Raw genomic sequence first — 25,000 nt, forward strand, 5'->3', positions numbered from 1 at the left:
GCCAGCTACAGTCAGCAGAGCTGGGGTACTCCTCCGGATAACCAGGAGAGAAGATAGTCCCGTTGTCTGACGTGATGTTACCCCCACAGGGCACTGGGGAGATGGGGGGGGGGGGGGATAAATAGCACAGACTGAATAAAACCATACAGAAGTCTTTATCAAGGGGAATCAGTGAAAAAATGATTCTCTGTCTCTGCCTCTCTGTGTCTCTCTCTCTGTCTCTCTGTCTCCTTCTCTGTCTCTGTCTCTCGCTCTGTCTCTGTCTCACACACACACACACACACACACACACACACACACACACACACACACACACACACACACACACACACACACACACACACACACACACCAGGGCTGAAGATTACCCAGGAAGCCTGTTAGTGAGTGAGGACTCGGTTGGAGTGTTCCAGGAAGATAAGGCCATAACCCCGTCCCAGTGGAGGCTGGGGAGGGAGGAATGGAGTTATGGATGGAGGGATGAAGGAGTAGATGATATATGGGGCTGTGGAGGGAGGGAGGGAGGGATGAAGGAGTAGAGGATATATGGGGCTGTGGAGGGAGGGAGGGAGGGAGGGAGGGAGGGAGGGAGGGAGGGAGGGAGGGAGGGAGGGAGGGAGGGAGGGAGGGAGGGAGGGAGGGAGGGAGGGAGGGAGGGAGGAGTAGAGGATATATGGGGCTGTGGAGGGAGGGAGGGAGGAGTAGATGATATATGGGGCTGTGGAGGGAGGGAGGGAGGGATGAAGGAGTAGAGGATATATGGGGCTGTGGAGGGAGGGAGGGATGAAGGAGTAGATGATATATGGGGCTGTGGAGGGAGGGAGGGATGAAGGAGTAGAGGATATATGGGGCTGTGGAGGGAGGGAGGGATGAAGGAGTAGAGGATATATGGGGCTGTGGAGGGAGGGAGGGATGAAGGAGTAGAGGATATATGGGGCTGTGGAGGGAGGGAGGGAGGGATGAAGGAGTAGAGGATATATGGGGCTGTGGAGGGAGGGAGGGAGGGAGGAGTAGAGGATATATGGGGCTGTGGAGGGAGGGAGGGAGGGATGAATGAGTAGATGATATATGGGGCTATGGAGGGAGGGAGGGATGAAGGAGTAGATGATATATGGAGCTGTGGAGGGAGGGAGGGATGAAGGAGTATAGGATATATGGGGCTGTGGAGGGAGGGATGGAGGGATGGAGGAGTAGATGATATATGGGGCTGTGGAGGGAGGAAGGGAGGGATGGAGGAGTAGAGGATATATGGGGCTGTGGAGGGAGGGAGGGAGGGAGGAGTAGAGGATATATGGGGCTGTGGAGGGAGGGAGGGAGGGATGAAGGGAGGGCGGGATGAAGGAGTAGAGGATATATGGGCCTGTGAAGGGAGGGAGGGATGAAGGAGTAGAGGATATATGGGGCTGTGGAGGGAGGGAGGGAGGGAGGAGTAGAGGATATATGGGGCTGTGGAGGGAGGGAGGGAGGGAGGAGTAGAGGATATATGGGGCTGTGGAGGGAGGGAGGGATGAAGGAGTATAGGATATATGGGGCTGTGGAGGGAGGGAGGGAGGGAGGGAGGAGTAGAGGATATATGGGGCTGTGGAGGGAGGGAGGGATGAAGGAGTAGAGGATATATGGGGCTGTGGAGTGAGGGAGGGATGAAGGTGTAGAGGATATATGGGGCTGTGGAGGGAGGGAGGGAGGGATGAAGGGAGGGAGGGATGAAGGAGTAGAGGATATATGGGCCTGTGAAGGGAGGGAGGGATGAAGGAGTAGAGGATATATGGGGCTGTGGAGGGAGGGAGGGAGGGAGGGAGGGAGGGAGGGAGGGAGGGAGGGAGGGAGGGAGGGAGGGAGGGAGGGAGGGAGGGAGGGAGGGAGGGAGGGAGGGAGGGAGGGAGGAAGGGAGGGAGGGAGGGAGGGATGAAGGAGTAGAGGATATATGGGGCTGTGGAGGGAGGGAGGGAGGGAGGGAGGGAGGGAGGGAGGGAGGGAGGGAGGGAGGGAGGGAGGGAGGGAGGGAGGGAGGGAGGGAGGAGTAGAGGGTATATGGGGCTGTGGAGGGAGGGAGGGAGGAGTAGATGATATATGGGGCTGTGGAGGGAGGAAGGGAGGGATGAAGGAGTAGAGGATATATGGGGCTGTGGAGGGAGGGAGGGATGAAGGAGTAGATGATATATGGGGCTGTGGAGGGAGGGAGGGATGAAGGAGTAGAGGATATATGGGGCTGTGGAGGGAGGGAGGGATGAAGGAGTAGAGGATATATGGGGCTGTGGAGGGAGGGAGGGAGGGAGGAGTAGAGGATATATGGGGCTGTGGAGGGAGGGAGGGAGGGATGAATGAGTAGATGATATATGGGGCTATGGAGGGAGGGAGGGATGAAGGAGTAGAGGATATATGGGGCTGTGGAGGGAGGGAGGGAGGGATGAAGGAGTAGAGGATATATGGGGCTGTGGAGGGAGGGAGGGAGGAGTAGAGGATATATGGGGCTGTGGAGGGAGGGAGGGAGGGATGAATGAGTAGATGATATATGGGGCTATGGAGGGAGGGAGGGATGAAGGAGTAGATGATATATGGAGCTGTGGAGGGAGGGAGGGATGAAGGAGTAGAGGATATATGGGGCTGTGGAGGGAGGGAGGGAGGGATGGAGGAATTAGATGATATATGGGGCTGTGGAGGGAGGGAGGGAGGGATGGAGGAGTAGAGGATATATGGGGCTGTGGAGGGAGGGAGGGAGGGATGAAGGAGTAGAGGATATATGGGGCTTTGGAGGGAGGGAGGGAGGGATGAAGGGAGGGAGGGATGAAGGAGTAGAGGATATATGGGCCTGTGAAGGGAGGGAGGGATGAAGGAGTAGAGGATATATGGGGCTGTGGAGGGAGGGAGGGAGGGAGGAGTAGAGGATATATGGGGCTGTGGAGGGAGGGAGGGAGGGAGGAGTAGAGGATATATGGGGCTGTGGAGGGAGGGAGGAATGAAGGAGTATAGGATATATGGGGCTGTGGAGGGAGGGAGGGAGGGAGGGAGGAGTAGAGGATATATGGGGCTGTGGAGGGAGGGAGGGATGAAGGAGTAGAGGATATATGGGGCTGTGGAGGGAGGGAGGGATGAAGGTGTAGAGGATATATGGGGCTGTGGAGGGAGGGAGGGAGGGATGAAGGGAGGGAGGGATGAAGGAGTAGAGGATATATGGGCCTGTGAAGGGAGGGAGGGATGAAGGAGTAGAGGATATATGGGGCTGTGGAGGGAGGGAGGGAGGGAGGGAGGGAGGGAGGGAGGGAGGGAGGGAGGGAGGGAGGGAGGGATGAAGGAGTAGAGGATATATGGGGCTGTGGAGGGAGGGAGGGAGGGAGGGAGGGAGGGATGGAGGAGTAGAGGATATATGGGGCTGTGGAGGGAGGGAGGGATGGAGGAGTAGAGGATATATGGGGCTGTGGAGGGAGGGAGGGAGGGATGAAGGTGTAGAGGATATATGGGGCTGTGGAGGGAGGGAGGGAGGGATGAAGGAGTAGATGATATATGGGGCTGTGGAGGGAGGGAGGGATGAAGGTGTAGAGGATATATGGGGCTGTGGAGGGAGGGAGGGATGAAGGTGTAGAGGATATATGGGGCTGTGGAGGGAGGGAGGGAGGGAGGAGTAGAGGATATATGGGGCTGTGGAGGGAGGGAGGGATGAAGGTGTAGAGGATATATGGGGCTGTGGAGGGAGGGAGGGAGGGAGGGATGGAGGAGTAGATGATATATGGGGCTGTGGAGGGAGGGAGGGAGGGATGAAGGAGTAGATGATATATGGGGCTGTGGAGGGAGGGAGGGAGGGAGGAGTAGAGGATATATGGAGCTGTGGAGGGAGGGAGGGATGAAGGTGTAGAGGATATATGGGGCTGTGGAGGGAGGGAGGGAGGGAGGGAGGGAGGGAGGGAGGGAGGGAGGGAGGGAGGGAGGGAGGGAGGGAGGGAGGGAGGGAGGGAGGGAGGGAGGGAGGGAGGGAGGGAGGAGTAGAGGATATATGGGGCTGTGGAGGGAGGGAGGGAGGGATGAAGGAGTAGAGGATATATGGGGCTGTGGAGGGAGGGAGGGATGAAGGAGTAGAGGATATATGGGGCTGTGGAGGGAGGGAGGGATGAAGGAGTAGAGGATATATGGAGCTGTGGAGGGAGGGAGGGATGAAGGAGTAGATGATATATGGGGCTGTGGAGGGAGGGAGGGATGAAGGAGTAGAGGATATATGGGGCTGTGGAGGGAGGGAGGGATGAAGGAGTAGAGGATATATGGGGCTGTGGAGGGAGGGAGGGATGAAGGTGTAGAGGATATATGGGGCTGTGGAGGGAGGGAGGGATGAAGGTGTAGAGGATATATGGGGCTGTGGAGGGAGGGAGGGATGAAGGTGTAGAGGATATATGGGGCTGTGGAGGGAGGGAGGGATGAAGGAGTAGATGATATATGGGGCTGTGGAGGGAGGGAGGGATGAAGGAGTAGAGGATATATGGGGCTGTGGAGGGATGGAGGGATGAAGGTGTAGAGGATATATGGGGCTGTGGAGGGAGGGAGGGATGAAGGTGTAGAGGATATATGGGGCTGTGGAGGGAGGGAGGGATGAAGGAGTATAGGATATATGGGGCTGTGGAGGGAGGGAGGGATGAAGGTGTAGAGGATATATGGGACTGTGGAGGGAGGGAGGGATGAAGGAGTAGAGGATATATGGGGCTGTGGAGGGAGGGAGGGAGGGAGGGAGGGATGAAGGAGTATAGGATATATGGGGCTGTGGAGGGAGGGAGGGATGAAGGAGTAGAGGATATATGGAGCTGTGGAGGGAGGGAGGGAGGGATGAAGGAGTAGAGGATATATGGGGCTGTGGAGGGAGGGAGGGATGAAGGTGTAGAGGATATATGGGGCTGTGGAGGGAGGGAGGGATGAAGGTGTAGAGGATATATGGGGCTGTGGAGGGAGGGAGGGATGAAGGAGTAGAGGATATATGGGGCTGTGGAGGGAGGGAGGGATGAAGGAGTAGAGGATATATGGGGCTGTGGAGGGAGGGAGGGAGGGAGGGAGGAGTAGAGGATATATGGGGCTGTGGAGGGAGGGAGGGAGGGAGGAGTAGAGGATATATGGGGCTGTGGAGGGAGGGAGGGAGGGATGAAGGAGTAGAGGATATATGGGGCTGTGGAGGGAGGGAGGGAGGGATGAAGGAGTAGAGGATATATGGGGCTGTGGAGGGAGGGAGGGAGGGAGGAGTAGAGGATATATGGGGCTGTGGAGGGAGGGAGGGAGGGAGGGAGGAGTAGAGGATATATGGGGCTGTGGAGGGAGGGAGGGAGGGAGGGAGGGAGGGAGGGAGGGAGGGAGGGAGGGAGGGAGGGAGGGAGGGAGGGAGGGATGAAGGAGTAGAGGATATATGGGGCTGTGGAGGGAGGGAGGGAGGGAGGGAGGGAGGGAGGGAGGGAGGGAGGGAGGGAGGGAGGGAGGGAGGGAGGGAGGGAGGGAGGGAGGGAGGGAGGGAGGAGTAGAGGATATATGGGGCTGTGGAGGGAGGGAGGGAGGGAGGGAGGGAGGGAGGAGTAGATGATATATGGGGCTTTGGAGGGAGGGAGGGAGGGAGGGAGGGAGGAGTAGAGGATATATGGGGCTGTGGAGGGAGGGAGGGAGGGAGGGAGGGAGGGAGGGAGGGAGGAGTAGATGATATATGGGGCTGTGGAGGGAGGGAGGGAGGGATGAAGGAGTAGAAGATATATGGGGCTGTGGAGGGAGGGAGGGAGGGAGGGAGGGAGGGGGGGAGGGAGGGAGGGAGGGAGGGGGAGGGAGGGAGGGAGGGAGGGAGGGAGGGAGGAGTAGATGATATATGGGGCTGTGGAGGGAGGGAGGGAGGGAGGGAGGGAGGGAGGGAGGGAGGGAGGGAGGGAGGGAGGGAGGGAGGGAGGGAGGGAGGGAGGGAGGAGTAGATGATATATGGGGCTGTGGAGGGAGGGAGGGAGGGAGGGAGGGAGGGAGGGAGGGAGGGAGGGAGGGAGGGAGGGAGGGAGGGAGGGAGGGAGGGAGGGAGGGAGGGAGGAGTAGATGATATATGGGGCTGTGGAGGGAGGGAGGGAGGGAGGGAGGGAGGGAGGGAGGGAGGGAGGGAGGGAGGGAGGGAGGGAGGGAGGGAGGGAGGGAGGGAGGGAGGGAGGGAGGGAGGGAGGGAGGAGTAGATGATATATGGGGCTGTGGAGGGAGGGAGGGAGGGAGGAGTAGAGGATATATGGGGCTGTGGAGGGAGGGAGGGAGGGAGGGAGGGAGGGAGGGAGGGAGGGAGGGAGGGAGGGAGGGAGGGAGGGAGGGAGGAGTAGATGATATATGGGGCTGTGGAGGGAGGGAGGGATGAAGGAGTAGAGGATATATGGGGCTGTGGAGGGAGGGAGGGAGGGAGGGAGGGAGGGAGGGAGGGAGGGAGGGAGAGAGGGAGGGAGTGATGAAGGAGTAGAGGATATATGGGGCTGTGGAGGGAGGGAGGGAGGGAGGAGTAGAGGATATATGGGGCTGTGGAGGGAGGGAGGGAGGGAGGAGTAGAGGATATGTGGGGCTGTGGAGGGAGGGAGGGAGGGAGGGAGGGAGGGAGGTGTAGAGGATATATGGGGCTGTGGAGGGAGGGAGGGAGGGAGGGAGGAGTAGATGATATATGGGGCTGTGGAGGGAGGGAGGGAGGGATGAAGGAGTAGAGGATATATGGGGCTGTGGAGGGAGGGAGGGATGAAGGAGTAGAGGATATATGAGGCTGTGGAGGGAGGGAGGGATGAAGGAGTAGAGGATATATGGGGCTGTGGAGGGAGGGAGGGATGAAGGTGTAGAGGATATATGGGGCTGTGGAGGGAGGGAGGGAGGGAGGAGTAGAGGATATATGGGGCTGTGGAGGGAGGGAGGGATGAAGGTGTAGAGGATATATGGGGCTGTGGAGGGAGGGAGGGAGGGAGGGAGGGAGGGAGGGAGGGAGGGAGGGAAGGATGAAGGAGTACAGGATATATGGGGCTGTGGAGGGAGGGAGGGATGGAGGGATGAAGGAGTAGAGGACACGACAGAGCATTTGCTCCGGGACTTCATAGTCCCCCTTCCCAACTAACTGACCGATTGGCCCTCCTTCCCCTCCCTCCACCTCAACCCTCCTTCTCCTCCACCCCCCCCCCCCCCCCCCAGACACACACACACGTCTTCTAAACCCCTCTAAGGGGGTGCTTTGCATTTATATGGATGTTTCAAATGTCCCCAGAACACACGGGCGGTCCTGAAACAACGCTGAATGATGTTGAACCCCCTCCTCGCGTTCACTAACATGTTCTCCTAATGTCCCTCCTAAACCCCACTGACTGCTGGGTGAGGAGAGACCCTGAGTGGAATGGAGGAATAGAATCACAGACAACTTACAAAATAGTTTTAGTTTATGATAATATTATTCAGGAGCAGCTTCGGTGCCAGTCAAAGGTTTGGACACACCTACTCATTCAAAGGTTTGGACACACCTACTCATTCAAAGGTTTGGACACACCTACTCATTCAAGGGGTTTGGACACACCTCCTCATTCAAGGGGTTTGGACACACCTACTCATTCAAGGGGTTTGGACACACCTACTCATTCAAGGGGTTTGGACACACCTACTCATTCAAAGGTTTGGACACACCTACTCATTCAAGGGGTTTGGACACACCTACTCATTCAAAGGTTTGGACACACCTACTCATTCAAAGGTTTGGACACACCTACTCATTCAAAGGTTTGGACACACCTACTCATTCAAAGGGTTTTCTTTATTTGGACTGTTTTCTACATTGTAGAATAATAGTGAAGGCATCAAAAATACGAAATGGCAAATATGGAGTCATGTAGTAACCAAAAAAGTATTAAACAAATTAAAACATATTTTATATTTGAGATTCTTCAAAGTAGCCACCCTTTTCCTTGATGACAGCTTTGCACAAACTTGGCATTCTCTCAACCAGCTTCATGAGGTAGTCACCTGGAATGCATTTCCAACAGTCTTGAAGGAGTTCCCTCATATGCTGAGCACTTGTTGGCTGCTTTTCCTCCACTCTGCGGTCCAACTCATCCCAAACCATCTCAATTGGGTTAAGGTCGGGTGATTGTGGAGGCCAGGTCATCTGATGCAGCACTCCATCACTCTCCTCCTTAGTCAAATAGCCCTTACACAGCCTGGAGGTGTGTTTTGGGTTATTGTCCTATTGAAAAACAAATGATAGTCCCACTAAGCAGATGGGATGGCGTATTGCTGCAGAATACTATGGTAGCCATGCTGGTTAAGTGTCCCTTGACTTCTTCTAAATAAATCACAGACAGTGTCACCAGCAAAACACCATCACACCTCCTCCTTCCAACCAAACATGCAGAGATCATGCAGAGATCATCCATTCACCTGCTCTGCGTCTCACAAAGACACAGTGATTGGAACCAAATATCTCATCACACCAGGACAGATTTCCACCGCTCTATTTTCCATGCTCAAGTTTCTTGGACAAGTCTCTTCTTCTTATTGGTGGGAACCACACATGTCACACACACACATCTCCACACATGCGGAGATCATCTGTTCACCTACTCTGCATCTCAAAAGGACATGGGAACCAAAAATCGTCACTTTGGACTCATCAGGCCAAAGGACAGTTTTCCACCTGTCTATTGTCCATTGCTCATGTTTCTTGGCCTAAGCAAGTCTCTTCTTATTGGTGTCCTTTAGTAGTGGTTTCTTTGCAGCAGTTCGACCACGAAGGCCTGATTCACGCAGTCTCCTCTGAACAGTTGATGCTGAGATGTGTCTGTTACTTGAACTCCGTGAAGCATTTATTTGGGCTGCAATCTGAGGAGCAGCTAGTTGCCGATTTCTGAGGCTGGTAACTCTAATGAACTTATCCTCTGCAGTAGAGGTATCTTCTGTATACCACCCCTACCTTGTCACAACACAAATGATTGGCTCAAACGCATTAAGAAGGAAATATATTCCACAAATTACATTTTAACAAGGCACACCTCCTAATTGAAATGAATTCCAGGTGACTACCTCAACAAGCTGGTTAAGAGAATGCCAAGACTGTGCAAAGATGCCATCAAGGACGGCTAGGGTGGCTACTTTTAAGAATCTCATATACATATATATATATATATATCTTTGACTCTGTCTTTCTTTATAACACTTCCTCTGTCTCTATATACAGTTGAAGTCAGAAGTTTACATACACCCTAGCCAAATACATTTAAACTCAGTTTTTCACAATTCCTGACATTTAATCCTAGTAAAAAATCCCTGTTTTATGTCAGTTAGGATCACCACTTTATTTTAAGAATGTGAAGTGTCAGAATAATAGTAGAAAGAATGATTTATTTCAGCTTTAAATTTTTTCTCATGACATTCCCAGTGGGTCAGAAGTTTACATACACTCAATTAGTATTTGGTAGCATTGCCTTTAAATTGTTTGACTTGGGTCAAACGTTTCGGATAGCCTTCCACAAGCTTCCCACAATAAGTTTGGTGAATTTTGTCCCATTACTCCTGACAGAGCTGGTGTAACTGAGTAAGGTTTGTACCTCCTTGCTCACACACGCTTTTTTCAGTTCTGCCCACAGATTTTCTATAGGATTAAGGTCTTTGTGATGGCCACTCCAATACCTTGACATTGTTGTCCTTATTAAACCATTTTGCCACAACTTTAGAAGTATGCTTGGGGTCATTGTCCATTTGGAAGACCCATTTGTGACCAAGCTTTAACTTCCTGACTGATGTCTTTAGATGTTGCTTCAATATATCCACATCATTTTCCTACCTCATGATGCCATCTATTTTGTGAAGTTCACCAGTCCCTCCTGCAGCAAAGCACCTCCACAACATGATGCTGCCACCCCCGTGCTTCACGGTTGGGATGGTATTCTTCGGCTTGCAAGCTTCCCCCTTTTTCCTCCAAACATAACGATGGTCATTATGGCCAAACAGTTCTATTTGTGTTTCATCAGACCAGAGGACATTTCTCAGAAAAGTATGATCTTTGTCCCCATGTGCAGTTGCAAACCGTAGTCTGGCTTTTTTAGGCCGGTTTTGGAGAAGTGGCTTCTTCCTTGCTGAGCGGCCATTCAGGTTATGTCGATATATGAATCATTTTAATGTGGATATAGATACTTTTGTACCTGTTTCCTCCAGCTTCCTCTCTCCCTTTGTATTTCTCTATATGTAAATACATCTGTTTTGTATCTGTTTAGTTTTCCTTTATTTTTAATTTCTCTCTCTGTGCCTGGAGGTCTTCCTCCCTCATCAGGACATTCTCTCTCTTGTGTGTGAAAAAATATTTTTGAATTTTGCACGCTGCCTTTTCAGCGGAATGTTGTCGAAGGGTTCAGTGGGGTCGAGACGAGGGGGAGGTTCATAAATAAATGATTTAAGACAATTGATGGATGACTCATAGTGGGTTCGTGCAGATAACTAACAATTTACGACGTTTGGAATGAGACTAACGTGAGGTAAAATAAATAAGTCATTAATCAGAAGACTAATTGATCAGATATAAAATATCTGAATCTGAAAAGTTATATTAGGAAAATTATAACTTTGTAATCTGAATATTTTCCCGGGTGCCCCGACTTCCTAGTTCATTACATTTGATTAGTTAATCACGAAATGCTAATTACAGAGAATCTTTGATAAAAACTAAAAGTCTTCAGGTAATGATAGTAAAGACAGTGTGTGCTATGCAGATGTTATTATTCAGATCTGCTGCAGAGAGGAGAGGAAGAGCTTTTCTTTTTTCCTCTGGGCTTTAATACAATTTAAGATACAATTTGGAAAACATTTAGTCATTTCTGCAAATAATTTATCTCTTGGAGGAGAATATGTGCAGCTCTGTTGTCTTTCTTTATTAGTAATTTAGTTGACTTTGGGATTTTTTTTGTGTGTTTTTGTTTTCAGGCTCAGCTTTTGGTTTTGAATTAAATAAATTGCTTTAAATTGGACACTTGAATTTGGATTTGAATTTACATGGTTATAGAATTTAACGGCTCTTTTCTAGATTTTGATAATTCGCGGGTATCGGCCTAATTCTGCTCTTAATGCATTAATTGGTGTTTTACGTTGTACACTGAGGATATTTTTGGAAAATTCTGCAGTCTCAATTTGGTCTTTGTCCCATTTTGTGATTTCTTGGTTGGTGAGCGGACCCCAGACCTCACAACCATAAAAGGGATCCTAATTGATATGTCAAATTGTATTTTCCTTTTGATGGTGTAGAATGCCCTCCTTGCCCTGTCTCTCAGATCGTTCACAGCTTTGTGGAAGTTCTCTGTCTCTCTACTCTTACATCCCTTACATTAAAGCCAAGTTAATTACGTTCACAGTCAGAGATCCTCGCAGGAGAGCTGGGGATGGGCTGGTGCATCCTGGCTTGATTTGGATGTGGAAAGCACAAGTACAGATGTGGGTGTGTACATAAATGCACATATGCTGACACACACACACACACACACACACACACACACACACACACACACGCACACACACACACACACACACTCTCCCTGTTCCCCTCTCTCCATCTTGTTCCCTCTCTCCATCTAGTTCCCTCTCTCCATCTTGTTCCCCTCTCTCCATCTAGTTCCCCTCTCTCCATCTAGTTCCCTCTCTCCATCTAGTTCCCTCTCTCCATCTTGTTCCCCTCTCTCCATCTTGTTCCCCTCTCTCCATCTTGTTCCCCTCTCTCCATCTTGTTCTCCTCTCTCCATCTAGTTCCCCTCTCTCCATCTAGTTCCCTCTCTCCATCTAGTTCCCTCTCTCCATCTAGTTCCCTCTCTCCATCTAGTTCCCTCTCTCCATCTAGTTCCCTCTCTCCATCTTGTTCCCCTCTCTCCATCTTGTTCCCCTCTCTCCATCTTGTTCCCCTCTCTCCATCTTGTTCCCCTCTCTCCATCTTGTTCCCCTCTCTCCATCTTGTTCCCCTCTCTCCATCTAGTTCCCTCTCTCCATCTTGTTCCCTCTCTCCATCTTGTTCCCTCTCTCCATCTAGTTCCCTCTCTCCATCTAGTTCCCTCTCTCCATCTAGTTCCCTCTCTCCATCTTGTTCCCCTCTCTCCATCTTGTTCCCCTCTCTCCATCTTGTTCCCCTCTCTCCATCTTGTTCCCTCTCTCCATCTTGTTCCCCTCTCTCCATCTAGTTCCCTCTCTCCATCTTGTTCCCCTCTCTCCACCTTGTTCCCCTCTCTCCATCTTGTTCCCCTCTCTCCATCTTGTTCCCTCTCTCCATCTAGTTCCCCTCTCTCCATCTTGTTCCCCTCTCTCCATCTTTTTCCCCTCTCTCCATCTAGTTCCCTCTCTCCATCTAGTTCCCCTCTCTCCATCTTGTTCCCTCTCTCCATCTAGTTCCCTCTCTCCATCTTGTTCCCCTCTCTCCATCTTGTTCCCCTCTCTCCATCCTGTTCCCCTCTCTCCATCTTGTTCCCCTCTCTCCATCTTGTTCCCCTATCTCCATCTTGTTCCCTATCTTCTTGGTATTGATTCCACTGAAGAGCTCTTAAGTCCAGTACTGGTTCATTTCAAAGTTGAACAGGAATTAATTGGACCAATGAGGTGCTATTACGGGTGGCGCTAGCGAATCGGAATTAGAGTCTGTAGTGTGTTACCTTCACAGCGAGGGAAGGGGCGGTCCCAGTTGCGTGTGGTCCCGTGTTCGCAGGTCAGGATGGAATGTCCCATTAGCTGGTAGCCGGGGAGGCACTCGAACGAAATGGACTGGCCCACGTTGTAGCCTGCCCCCACCACCACGCCGTAACGGAACGGCTCTGGGTCCAGACACTCATTAAGCTCATAGGCTGGGGAGAAGGGAAGAGGGAGGAATAGAGATGGGAGAGAGACAGAGGAAAGAGGGAGAGATAGAGATGAGAGAGAGAGACAGAGGGAAGAGAGAGGGATAGAGATGGGAGAGAGACAGAGGAAAGAGGGAGGGATAGAGATGGGAGAGAGACAGAGGAAAGAGAGAGGGATAGAGATGAGAGAGAGACAGAGGGAAAAGAGAGGGATAGAGATGGGAGAGAGAGACAGAAACAGAGGGAGGGATAGAGATGGGAGAGAGACAGAGGGAAGAGAGAGGGATAGAGATGAGAGAGAGACAGAGGAAAGAGAGAGGGATAGAGATGAGAGAGAGACAGAGGGAAAAGAGAGGGATAGAGATGGGAGAGAGAGACAGAGGAAATAGAGAGGGATAGAGATGAGAGAGAGACAGAGGGAAAAGAGAGGGATAGAGATGGGAGAGAGAGACAGAGGAAAGAGAGAGGGATAGAGATGAGAGAGAGACAGAGGGAAAAGAGAGGGATAGAGATGGGAGAGAGAGACAGAGGGAAAAGAGAGGGATAGAGATGGGAGAGAGAGACAGAGGAAAGAGAGAGGGATAGAGATGAGAGAGAGACAGAGGGAAAAGAGAGGGATAGAGATGGGAGAGGGACAGAGGAAAGAGAGAGGGATAGAGATGAGAGAGAGACAGAGGGAACAGAGAGGGATAGAGATGGGAGAGAGAGACAGAAACAGAGGGAGGGATAGAGATGGGAGAGAGACAGAGGAAAGAGAGAGGGATAGAGATGAGAGAGAGACAGAGGGAAAAGAGAGGGATAGAGATGAGAGAGAGAGACAGAGGGAAGAGGGAGGGATAGAGATGGGAGAGAGACAGAGGAAAGAGAGAGGGATAGAGATGAGAGAGAGACAGAGGGAAAAGAGAGGGATAGAGATGGGAGAGAGAGACAGAAACAGAGGGAGGGATAGAGATGGGAGAGAGACAGAGGGAAGAGGGAGGGATAGAGATGGGAGAGAGAGAGACAGAGGGAAGAGGGATGGATAGAGATGGGAGAGAGAGACAGAGGGAGGGATAGAGATGGGAGAGAGAGAGACAGAGGGAAGAGGGATGGATAGAGATGGGAGAGAGAGACAGAGAATAGGGAGGGATAGAGATGGGAGAGAGAGACAGAAACAGAGGGAGGGATAGAGATGGGAGAGAGACAGAGGGAAGGGGGAGGGATAGAGATGGGAGAGAGAGAGACAGAGGGAAGAGGGATGGATAGAGATGGGAGAGAGAGACAGAGGGAGGGATAGAGATGGGAGAGAGAGAGACAGAGGGAAGAGGGATGGATAGAGATGGGAGAGAGAGACACAGAGAATATGGAGGGATAGAGATGGGAGAGAGAGACAGAAACAGAGGGAGGGATAGAGATGGGAGAGAGAGACAGAAACAGAGGGAGGGATAGAGATGGGAGAGAGAGACAGAAACAGAGGGAGGGATAGAGATGGGAGAGAGAGACAGAGGGAAGAGGGAGGGATAGAGATCGGAGAGAGAGACAGAGGGAAGAGGGAGGGAGAGAGATGGGAGAGAGAGACAGAAACAGAGGGAAGAGTGAGGGTTAGAGATGGGAGAGAGAGACAGAAACAGAGGGAGGGATAGAGATGGGAGAGAGAGACAGAAAAAAGAGGGAGAGACAGAAACAGAGAGAGAGACAGAAACAGAGAGAGACAGAAACAGAGAGAGAGACAGAAACAGAGAGAGAGACAGAAACAGAGAGAGAGACAGAAACAGAGAGAGAGACAGAAACAGAGAGAGAGACAGAAACAGAGAGAGAGACAGAAACAGAGAGAGAGACAGAAACAGAGAGAGAGACAGAAACAGAGAGAGAGACAGAAACAGAGAGAGAGACAGAAACAGAGAGAGAGACAGAAACAGAGAGAGAGACAGAAACAGAGAGAGAGACAAACAGAGAGAGAGACAGAAACAGAGACATCAATACAGAACCAGGAAGAGGTGCCATCAATACAGAACCAGGAAGAGGTGCCATCAATACAGAACCAGGAAGAGGTGCCATCAATACAGAACCAGGAAGAGGTACCATCAATACAGAACCAGGAAGAGGTGCCATCAATACAGAACCAGGAAGAGGTACCATCAATACAGAACCAGGAAGAGGTGCCATCAATACAGAACCAGGAAGAGGTACCATCAATACAGAACTAGGAAGAGGTGCCATCAATACAGAACCAGAAAGAGGCTGAGCATTATGCATTATGTTGTGAGACAGACATAGACAACAGAAGGAAACACTTCGTTCATGAGAATGTTGTTTACTGAGAATGACATGGAATGGCCTCCTCCATTAGAAGACAGTGTAGTAGACATGGAATGTCCTCCTCCATTAGAAGACAGTGTAGTAGACACGGAATGGCCTCCTCCATTAGAGGACAGTGTAGTAGACACAGCATGGCCTCCTCCATTAGTAGGCAGTGTAGTAGACACAGCATGGCCTCCTTCGTTGGTGGACAGTGTAGTAGACACGGAATGACCTCCTCCATTAGTAGACAGTGTAGTAGACACGGAATGGCCTCCTCCATTAGAGGACAGTGTAGTAGACACAGCATGGCCTCCTCCATTAGAGGACAGTGTAGTAGACACAGCATGGCCTCCTTCGTTGGTGGACAGTGTAGTAGACACGGAATGGCCTCCTCCATTAGTAGACAGTGTAGTAGACACGGAATGGCCTCCTCCATTAGTAGACAGTGTGGTAGACACAGCATGGCCTCTTCCGTTGGTGGACAGTGTAGTAGACACGGAATGGCCTCCTTCATTAGTAGACAGTGTGGTAGACACAGCATGGCCTCTTCCGTTGGTGGACAGTGTAGTAGACACAGCATGGCCTCCTCCATTAGTAGACAGTGTAGTAGACACAGCATGGCCTCCTCCATTAGAGGACAGTGTAGTAGACACAAAATGGCCTCCTCCATTAGAGGACAGTGTAGTAGACACGGAATGGCCTCCTTCATTAGAGGACAGTGTAGTAGACATGGAATGGCCTCCTCCATTAGTAGACAGTGTGGTAGACACGGAATGGCCTCCTCCATTAGAGGACAGTGTAGTAGACACGGAATGGCCTCCTTCATTAGAGGACAGTGTAGTAGACATGGAATGGCCTCCTCCATTAGTAGACAGTGTGGTAGACACGGAATGGCCTCCTCCATTAGAGGACAGTGTAGTACACATGGAATGGCCTCCTCCATTGGCAGACAGTGTGGTAGACACGGAATGGCCTCCTCCATTAGAGGACAGTGTGGTAGACACGGAATGGCCTCCTCCATTTGAGGACAGTGCAGTAGACACAGCATGGCCTCCTCCATTAGAGGACAGTGTAGTAGACACGGAATGGCCTTCTCCATTAGAGGACAGTGTAGTAGACACATAATGGCCTCCTCCGTTAGAGGACAGTGTGGTAGACACGGAATGTCCTCCTCCATTAGAAGACAGTGTAGTAGACACGGAATGGCCTCCTCCATTAGAGGACAGTGTAGTAGACACAGCATGGCCTCCTCCATTAGAGGACAGTGTGGTAGACACGGAATGGCCTCCTCCATTAGAGGACAGTGTAGTAGACACGGAATGGCCTCCTTCATTAGAGGACAGTGTAGTAGACATGGAATGGCCTCCTCCATTAGTAGACAGTGTGGTAGACACGGAATGGCCTCCTCCATTAGAGGACAGTGTAGTAGACATGGAATGGCCTCCTCCATTGACAGACAGTGTGGTAGACACGGAATGGCCTCCTTCATTAGAGGACAGTGTAGTAGACATGGAATGGCCTCCTCCATTGGCAGACAGTGTGGTAGACACAGAACGTCCTCCTCCATTAGAGGACAGTGTAGTAGACACGGAATGGCCTCCTCCATTTGAGGACAGTGCAGTAGACACAGCATGGCCTCCTCCATTAGAGGACAGTGTAGTAGACATGGAATGGCCTCCTCCATTGGCAGACAGTGTGGTAGACACGGAATGGCCTCCTCCATTAGAGGACAGTGTAGTAGACACGGAATGGCCTTCTCCATTAGAGGACAGTGTAGTAGACACATAATGGCCTCCTCCATTAGAGGACAGTGTGGTAGACACGGAATGTCCTCCTCCATTAGAGGACAGTGTAGTAGACATGGAATGGCCTCCTCCATTGGCAGACAGTGTGGTAGACACGGAATGGCCTCCTCCATTAGAGGACAGTGTAGTAGACACGGAATGGCCTCCTTCATTAGAGGACAGTGTAGTAGACATGGAATGGCCTCCTCCATTAGTAGACAGTGTGGTAGACACGGAATGGCCTCCTCCATTAGAGGACAGTGTAGTACACATGGAATGGCCTCCTCCATTGGCAGACAGTGTGGTAGACACGGAATGGCCTCCTCCATTAGAGGACAGTGTGGTAGACACGGAATGGCCTCCTCCATTTGAGGACAGTGCAGTAGACACAGCATGGCCTCCTCCATTAGAGGACAGTGTAGTAGACACGGAATGGCCTTCTCCATTAGAGGACAGTGTAGTAGACACATAATGGCCTCCTCCATTAGAGGACAGTGTGGTAGACACGGAATGTCCTCCTCCATTAGAAGACAGTGTAGTAGACACGGAATGGCCTCCTCCATTAGAGGACAGTGTAGTAGACACAGCATGGCCTCCTCCATTAGAGGACAGTGTGGTAGACACGGAATGGCCTCCTCCATTAGAGGACAGTGTAGTAGACACGGAATGGCCTCCTTCATTAGAGGACAGTGTAGTAGACATGGAATGGCCTCCTCCATTAGTAGACAGTGTGGTAGACACGGAATGGCCTCCTCCATTAGAGGACAGTGTAGTAGACATGGAATGGCCTCCTCCATTGACAGACAGTGTGGTAGACACGGAATGGCCTCCTTCATTAGAGGACAGTGTAGTAGACATGGAATGGCCTCCTCCATTGGCAGACAGTGTGGTAGACACAGAACGTCCTCCTCCATTAGAGGACAGTGTAGTAGACACGGAATGGCCTCCTCCATTTGAGGACAGTGCAGTAGACACAGCATGGCCTCCTCCATTAGAGGACAGTGTAGTAGACATGGAATGGCCTCCTCCATTGGCAGACAGTGTGGTAGACACGGAATGGCCTCCTCCATTAGAGGACAGTGTAGTAGACACGGAATGGCCTTCTCCATTAGAGGACAGTGTAGTAGACACATAATGGCCTCCTCCATTAGAGGACAGTGTGGTAGACACGGAATGTCCTCCTCCATTAGAGGACAGTGTAGTAGACATGGAATGGCCTCCTCCATTGGCAGACAGTGTGGTAGACACGGAATGGCCTCCTCCATTAGAGGACAGTGTAGTAGACACGGAATGGCCTCCTTCATTAGAGGACAGTGTAGTAGACATGGAATGGCCTCCTCCATTAGTAGACAGTGTGGTAGACACGGAATGGCCTCCTCCATTAGAGGACAGTGTAGTACACATGGAATGGCCTCCTCCATTGGCAGACAGTGTGGTAGACACGGAATGGCCTCCTCCATTAGAGGACAGTGTGGTAGACACGGAATGGCCTCCTCCATTTGAGGACAGTGCAGTAGACACAGCATGGCCTCCTCCATTAGAGGACAGTGTAGTAGACACGGAATGGCCTTCTCCATTAGAGGACAGTGTAGTAGACACATAATGGCCTCCTCCATTAGAGGACAGTGTGGTAGACACGGAATGTCCTCCTCCATTAGAAGACAGTGTAGTAGACACGGAATGGCCTCCTCCATTAGAGGACAGTGTAGTAGACACAGCATGGCCTCCTCCATTAGAGGACAGTGTGGTAGACACGGAATGGCCTCCTCCATTAGAGGACAGTGTAGTAGACACGGAATGGCCTCCTTCATTAGAGGACAGTGTAGTAGACATGGAATGGCCTCCTCCATTAGTAGACAGTGTGGTAGACACGGAATGGCCTCCTCCATTAGAGGACAGTGTAGTAGACATGGAATGGCCTCCTCCATTGACAGACAGTGTGGTAGACACGGAATGGCCTCCTTCATTAGAGGACAGTGTAGTAGACATGGAATGGCCTCCTCCATTGGCAGACAGTGTGGTAGACACAGAACGTCCTCCTCCATTAGAGGACAGTGTAGTAGACACGGAATGGCCTCCTCCATTTGAGGACAGTGCAGTAGACACAGCATGGCCTCCTCCATTAGAGGACAGTGTAGTAGACATGGAATGGCCTCCTCCATTGGCAGACAGTGTGGTAGACACGGAATGGCCTCCTCCATTAGAGGACAGTGTAGTAGACACGGAATGGCCTTCTCCATTAGAGGACAGTGTAGTAGACACATAATGGCCTCCTCCATTAGAGGACAGTGTGGTAGACACGGAATGTCCTCCTCCATTAGAGGACAGTGTAGTAGACACATAATGGCCTCCTCCATTAGAGGACAGTGTGGTAGACACGGAACGTCCTCCTCCATTAGAGGACAGTGTAGTAGACACGGAATGGCCTCCTCCATTAGAGGACAGTGTAGTAGACACAGCATGGCCTCCTCCATTAGAGGACAGTGTGGTAGACACGGAATGGCCTCCTCCATTGGCAGACAGTGTGGTAGACACGGAATGGCCTCCTCCATTAGAGGACAGTGTAGTAGACACGGAATGGCCTCCTCCATTTGAGGACAGTGCAGTAGACACAGCATGGCCTCCTCCATTAGAGGACAGTGTAGTAGACACGGAATGGCCTCCTCCATTAGAGGACAGTGTAGTAGACACGGAATGGCCTCCTCCATTAGAGGACAGTGTAGTAGACACATAATGGCCTCCTCCATTAGAGGACAGTGTGGTAGACACGGAATGTCCTCCTCCATTAGAGGACAGTGTAGTAGACACGGAATGGCCTCCTCCATTAGAGGACAGTGTAGTAGACACAGCATGGCCTCCTCCATTAGAGGACAGTGTGGTAGACACGGAATGGCCTCCTCCATTAGAGGACAGTGTGGTAGACACGGAATGGCCTCCTCCATTAGAGGACAGTGTAGTAGACACAGCATGGCCTCCTCCATTAGAGGACAGTGTGGTAGACACGGAATGGCCTCCTCCATTAGAGGACAGTGTGGTAGACACGGAATGGTCTCCTCCATTAGAGGACAGTGTGGTAGACACGGAATGTCCTCCTCCATTAGAGGACAGTGTAGTAGACACGGAATGGCCTCCTCCATTAGAGGACAGTGTGGTAGACACGGAATGGCCTCCTCCATTAGAGGACAGTGTAGTAGACACGGAATGGCCTCCTTCATTAGAGGACAGTGTAGTAGACATGGAATGGCCTCCTCCATTAGTAGACAGTGTGGTAGACACGGAATGGCCTCCTCCATTAGAGGACAGTGTAGTAGACATGGAATGGCCTCCTCCATTGGCAGACAGTGTGGTAGACACGGAATGGCCTCCTTCATTAGAGGACAGTGTAGTAGACATGGAATGGCCTCCTCCATTGGCAGACAGTGTGGTAGACACAGAACGTCCTCCTCCATTAGAGGACAGTGTAGTAGACACGGAATGGCCTCCTCCATTTGAGGACAGTGCAGTAGACACAGCATGGCCTCCTCCATTAGAGGACAGTGTAGTAGACATGGAATGGCCTCCTCCATTGGCAGACAGTGTGGTAGACACGGAATGGCCTCCTCCATTAGAGGACAGTGTAGTAGACACGGAATGGCCTTCTCCATTAGAGGACAGTGTAGTAGACACATAATGGCCTCCTCCATTAGAGGACAGTGTGGTAGACACGGAATGTCCTCCTCCATTAGAGGACAGTGTAGTAGACACATAATGGCCTCCTCCATTAGAGGACAGTGTGGTAGACACGGAACGTCCTCCTCCATTAGAGGACAGTGTAGTAGACACGGAATGGCCTCCTCCATTAGAGGACAGTGTAGTAGACACAGCATGGCCTCCTCCATTAGAGGACAGTGTGGTAGACACGGAATGGCCTCCTCCATTGGCAGACAGTGTGGTAGACACGGAATGGCCTCCTCCATTAGAAGACAGTGTAGTAGACATGGAATGGCCTCCTCCATTTGAGGACAGTGCAGTAGACACAGCATGGCCTCCTCCATTAGAGGACAGTGTAGTAGACACGGAATGGCCTCCTCCATTAGAGGACAGTGTAGTAGACACGGAATGGCCTCCTCCATTAGAGGACAGTGTAGTAGACACATAATGGCCTCCTCCATTAGAGGACAGTGTGGTAGACACGGAATGTCCTCCTCCATTAGAGGACAGTGTAGTAGACACGGAATGGCCTCCTCCATTAGAGGACAGTGTAGTAGACACAGCATGGCCTCCTCCATTAGAGGACAGTGTGGTAGACACGGAATGGCCTCCTCCATTAGAGGACAGTGTGGTAGACACGGAATGGCCTCCTCCATTAGAGGACAGTGTAGTAGACACTGCATGGCCTCCTCCATTAGAGGACAGTGTGGTAGACACGGAATGGCCTCCTCCATTAGAGGACAGTGTGGTAGACACGGAATGGCCTCCTCCATTAGAGGACAGTGTAGTAGACACAGCATGGCCTCCTCCATTAGAGGACAGTGTGGTAGACACGGAATGGCCTCCTCCATTAGAGGACAGTGTGGTAGACACGGAATGGCCTCCTCCATTAGAGGACAGTGTGGTAGACACGGAATGTCCTCCTCCATTAGAGGACAGTGTAGTAGACACGGAATGGCCTCCTCCATTAGAGGACAGTGTGGTAGACACGGAATGTCCTCCTCCATTAGAGGACAGTGTAGTAGACACGGAATGTCCTCCTCCATTAGAGGACAGTGTAGTAGATGTCTGGGTTTGTCTGCAATCCCGATCCCAGATCCAGTAACACATCGCTGTGAGGCTGTAACTAATTTATCAGGATGTCTGAGTATTCTACCCAGACATTTGCAGCATCAGAGTGAAATGACTTCATTTCCACTCTCCCATCTCTATCCCTCCCTCTCTTACTTTCTCTCTCTCTACCTCGCTCACACTCTTTCTGTCTTTTATCCTCCCTCTCTCTCCCTTCATCTCTCAGTTTCTCTTCAATCATAAAGGTATTCTTGGGACAGAAAAAGTGAAAAAATATGCCGAATTGGGTTCTTCAGCGAGTTCCTGAGTTTGATGCAGTCATCAAACTGTTCATTTTTTCATTGGATACAAAAGCAAAATGCAAAATGGGGCATTTCTAAATATAATGTTTTATTGTACATGATAATATGCCCATCATTCTGGAGATGCCAGATAGAAGCCACCTTCCAATTTACCGCTCATTCACCGAATCACAACATCAAGTTAAGCACCTTTGTGCCGTAGCTCTGCAGATAACGTTTTTTTCCTTTCTGTTTTCTGGGGTGGAGAGAGGAGGGAGGGGTTTCTGGGGTAGAGAGAGGACGGAGGGGTTTCTGCCTTCTGGGGTGGAGAGAGGAGGGAGGGGGTTCTGTTTTCTGGGGTGGAGAGAGGAGGGAGGGGGTTCTGTTTTCTGGGGTGGAGAGAAGAGGGAGGGGTTTCTGTTTTCTGGGGTGGAGAGAGGAGGGAGGGGTGTCTGTTTTCTGGGGTGGAGAGAGGAGGGAGGGGTTTCTGTTTTCTGGGGTGGAGAGAGGAGGGAGGGGTTTCTGTTTTCTGGGGTGGAGAGAGGAGGGAGGGGTTTCTGTGTTCCGGAATGGAGAGAGGAGGGAGGGGGTTCTGTTTTCTGGGGTGGAGAGAAGAGGGAGGGGTTTCTGTTTTCTGGGGTGGAGAGAGGAGGGAGGGGTTTCTGTTTTCTGGGGTGTAGAGAGGAGGGAGGGGTTTCTATTTTCTGGGGTAGAGAGAGGAGGGAGGGGTTTCTGCCTTCTGGGGTGGAGAGAGGAGGGAGGGGTTTCTGTCTTCTGGGGTGGAGAGAGGAGGGAGGGGTTTCTGTTTTCTGGGGTGGAGAGAGGAGGGAGGGGTTTCTGTTTTCTGGGGTGGAGAGAGGAGGGAGGGGTTTCTGTTTTCTGGGGTGGAGAGAGGAGGGAGGGGTTTCTGTTTTCTGGGGTGGAGAGAGGACGGAGGGGTTTCTGCCTTCTGGGGTGGAGAGAGGAGGGAGGGGTTTCTGTCTTCTGGGGTGGAGAGAGGAGGGAGGGGTTTCTGTCTTCTGGGGTGGAGAGAGGAGGGAGGGGTTTCTGTCTTCTGGGGAGGAGAGAGGAGGGAGGGTTCTCTGGGGTGGAGAGGGGAGGGAGGGGTTTCTGCCTTCTGGGGTGGAGAGAGGAGGGAACGGTTTCTGTCTTCTGGGGTGGAGAAAGGAGGGAGGGTTTTCTGGGGTGGAGAGGGGAGGGAGGGATTTCTGTCTTCTGGGGTGGAGAGAGGAGTTTCTGTCTTCTGGGGGAGAGAGGAGGGAGGGGTTTCTGTCTTCTAGGGTGGAGAGAGGAGGGAGGGGTTTCTGTCTTCTGGGGTGGAGAGAGGAGGGAGGGGTTTCTGTCTTCTGGGGTGGAGAGAGGAGGGAGGGGTTTCTGTTTTCTGGGGTGGAGAGAGGAGGGAGGGGTTTCTGTCTTCTGGGGTGGAGAGAGGAGGGAGGGGTTTCTGTCTTCTGGGGTGGAGAGAGGAGGGAGGGGTTTCTGTCTTCTGGGGTGGAGAGAGGAGGGAGGGGTTTCTGTCTTCTGGGGTGGAGAGAGGAGGGAGGGGTTTCTGTCTTCTGGGGGAGAGAGGAGGGAGGGGTTTCTGTCTTGTAGGGTGGAGAGAGGAGGGAGGGGTTTCTGTCTTCTGGGGGAGAGAGGAGGGAGGGGTTTCTGTCTTCTAGGGTGGAGAGAGGAGGGAGGGGTTTCTGTCTTCTGGGGTGGAGAGAGGAGGGAGGGGTTTCTGTCTTCTGGGGTGGAGAGAGGAGGGAGGGGTTTCTGTCTTCTGGGGGAGAGAGGAGGGAGGGGTTTCTGTCTTCTGGGGTGGAGAGAGGAGGGAGGGGTTTCTGTTTTCTGGGGTGGAGAGAGGAGGGAGGGGTTTCTGTCTTCTGGGGTAGAGAGAGGAGGGGGGGGTTTCTGTCTTCTGGGGTAGAGAGAGGAGGGAGGGGTTTCTGTCTTCTGGGGTAGAGAGAGGAGGGAGGGGTTTTTGTCTTCTGGGGTAGAGAGAGGAGGGAGGGGTTTCTGTTTTCTGGGGTGGAGAGAGGAGGGAGGGGTTTCTGTCTTCTGGGGTAGAGAGAGGAGGGAGGGGTTTCTGTTTTCTGGGGTGGAGAGAGGAGGGAGGGGTTTCTGTTTTCTATTTCTACAATTTCCAAAAGATAATCAAACAAAAACACACTTACTTTTTACGAGACGTGTTTGTGTCGTCTTGTAGTAGAACAATTTCCAACGTGTTTGTTTTACTTACACCTGTATGTTGACTTCTCCATTGATGTTGTTTTTATTTAGTTATCGCTGACTTTTCTTAGCGGATGAACAATCTTCATGAATTGAATAATGCAGCGTTTCATGGCCCCGGAGTGAACGTTACTGTACACTCACAAAGCAGGCTAAAAAACGAGGGCTGAGGGACTGACGTTGTAAACTTCCCTTGCTTGGCTAATCATTTGGACCGCACTCCAAGATGGCGACGGGGATTCCCCCAAGGGCATAAGGCGAGGGTAAGTGTACGAGGGCGTGTCTTTTATGTGTTTTAAGCCTATGACAGGTTTACATCCAAGATCAGTGAAATACTACTGGTGTAACGCAACACAGACAAATCCATGGATTCAGATTCATCATTTTGCGTTTACGAGTTAGGTGACTGTTTATTCTCTGATGACATCTTTGTGGAGGAATGTGGTCAATAAAAATATATCCAGGGACAAAATGAGTCAGACAGGTGGAGAGATATCTTGTTGTCGTTTTCACAGGAATAGTTCACTCCACGTTTAGTTTAGTGAGATGTTTTCAGACGGCAGTGTGCCTCATCTCCAAACCGTGGGGAAAAACAGGCTAAATTCTGAATTATGGATGGGACCTGTCTATTGAAAATCAACATGAAATGTATTAGCATCCATTCCATTACAGTATCTTCATCAATCTCTTACCCTGGTACTCAAACCTGAAGCCTGGCCTGTTCTGGGAGTGGTCGCTATGGAAATACACTGTGGTCTCGTGGGAGGTGGTGAGAAGGGAGGGCGGGACTTCCTGTCCACTAAATCGACCAATCACAGTGCTGGTATCCAGGGGCCCGTTCCGAATCTCCAGGAAGTCATGGTTAGCCTCGGTGGTGAAGTTTAAG

General features: G+C 51.4%; 1 protein-coding gene across 1 annotated transcript in view; it reads right to left on the reverse strand.

Moving 5' to 3' along the window:
* Nucleotides 1-25,000, reverse strand: part of LOC110518582 (CUB and sushi domain-containing protein 2-like) — a 458,013-nt gene that overhangs the window by 216,032 nt on the left and 216,981 nt on the right. The window contains exons 30-32 of the mRNA XM_036953653.1: nucleotides 24,807-25,000; nucleotides 12,615-12,803; nucleotides 1-93 (exon numbers count right to left, since the gene is read on the reverse strand). The exon at nucleotides 1-93 is cut by the window's left edge and continues 85 nt beyond it; the exon at nucleotides 24,807-25,000 is cut by the window's right edge and continues 16 nt beyond it. Coding sequence (XP_036809548.1) covers nucleotides 1-93; nucleotides 12,615-12,803; nucleotides 24,807-25,000 — 476 coding nt within the window. The remainder of the gene's footprint in view (nucleotides 94-12,614; nucleotides 12,804-24,806) is intronic.

This window comes from Oncorhynchus mykiss, chromosome 18 (assembly GCF_013265735.2).
Source record: "Oncorhynchus mykiss isolate Arlee chromosome 18, USDA_OmykA_1.1, whole genome shotgun sequence".
Taxonomy (NCBI): Eukaryota; Metazoa; Chordata; class Actinopteri; order Salmoniformes; family Salmonidae; genus Oncorhynchus; species Oncorhynchus mykiss.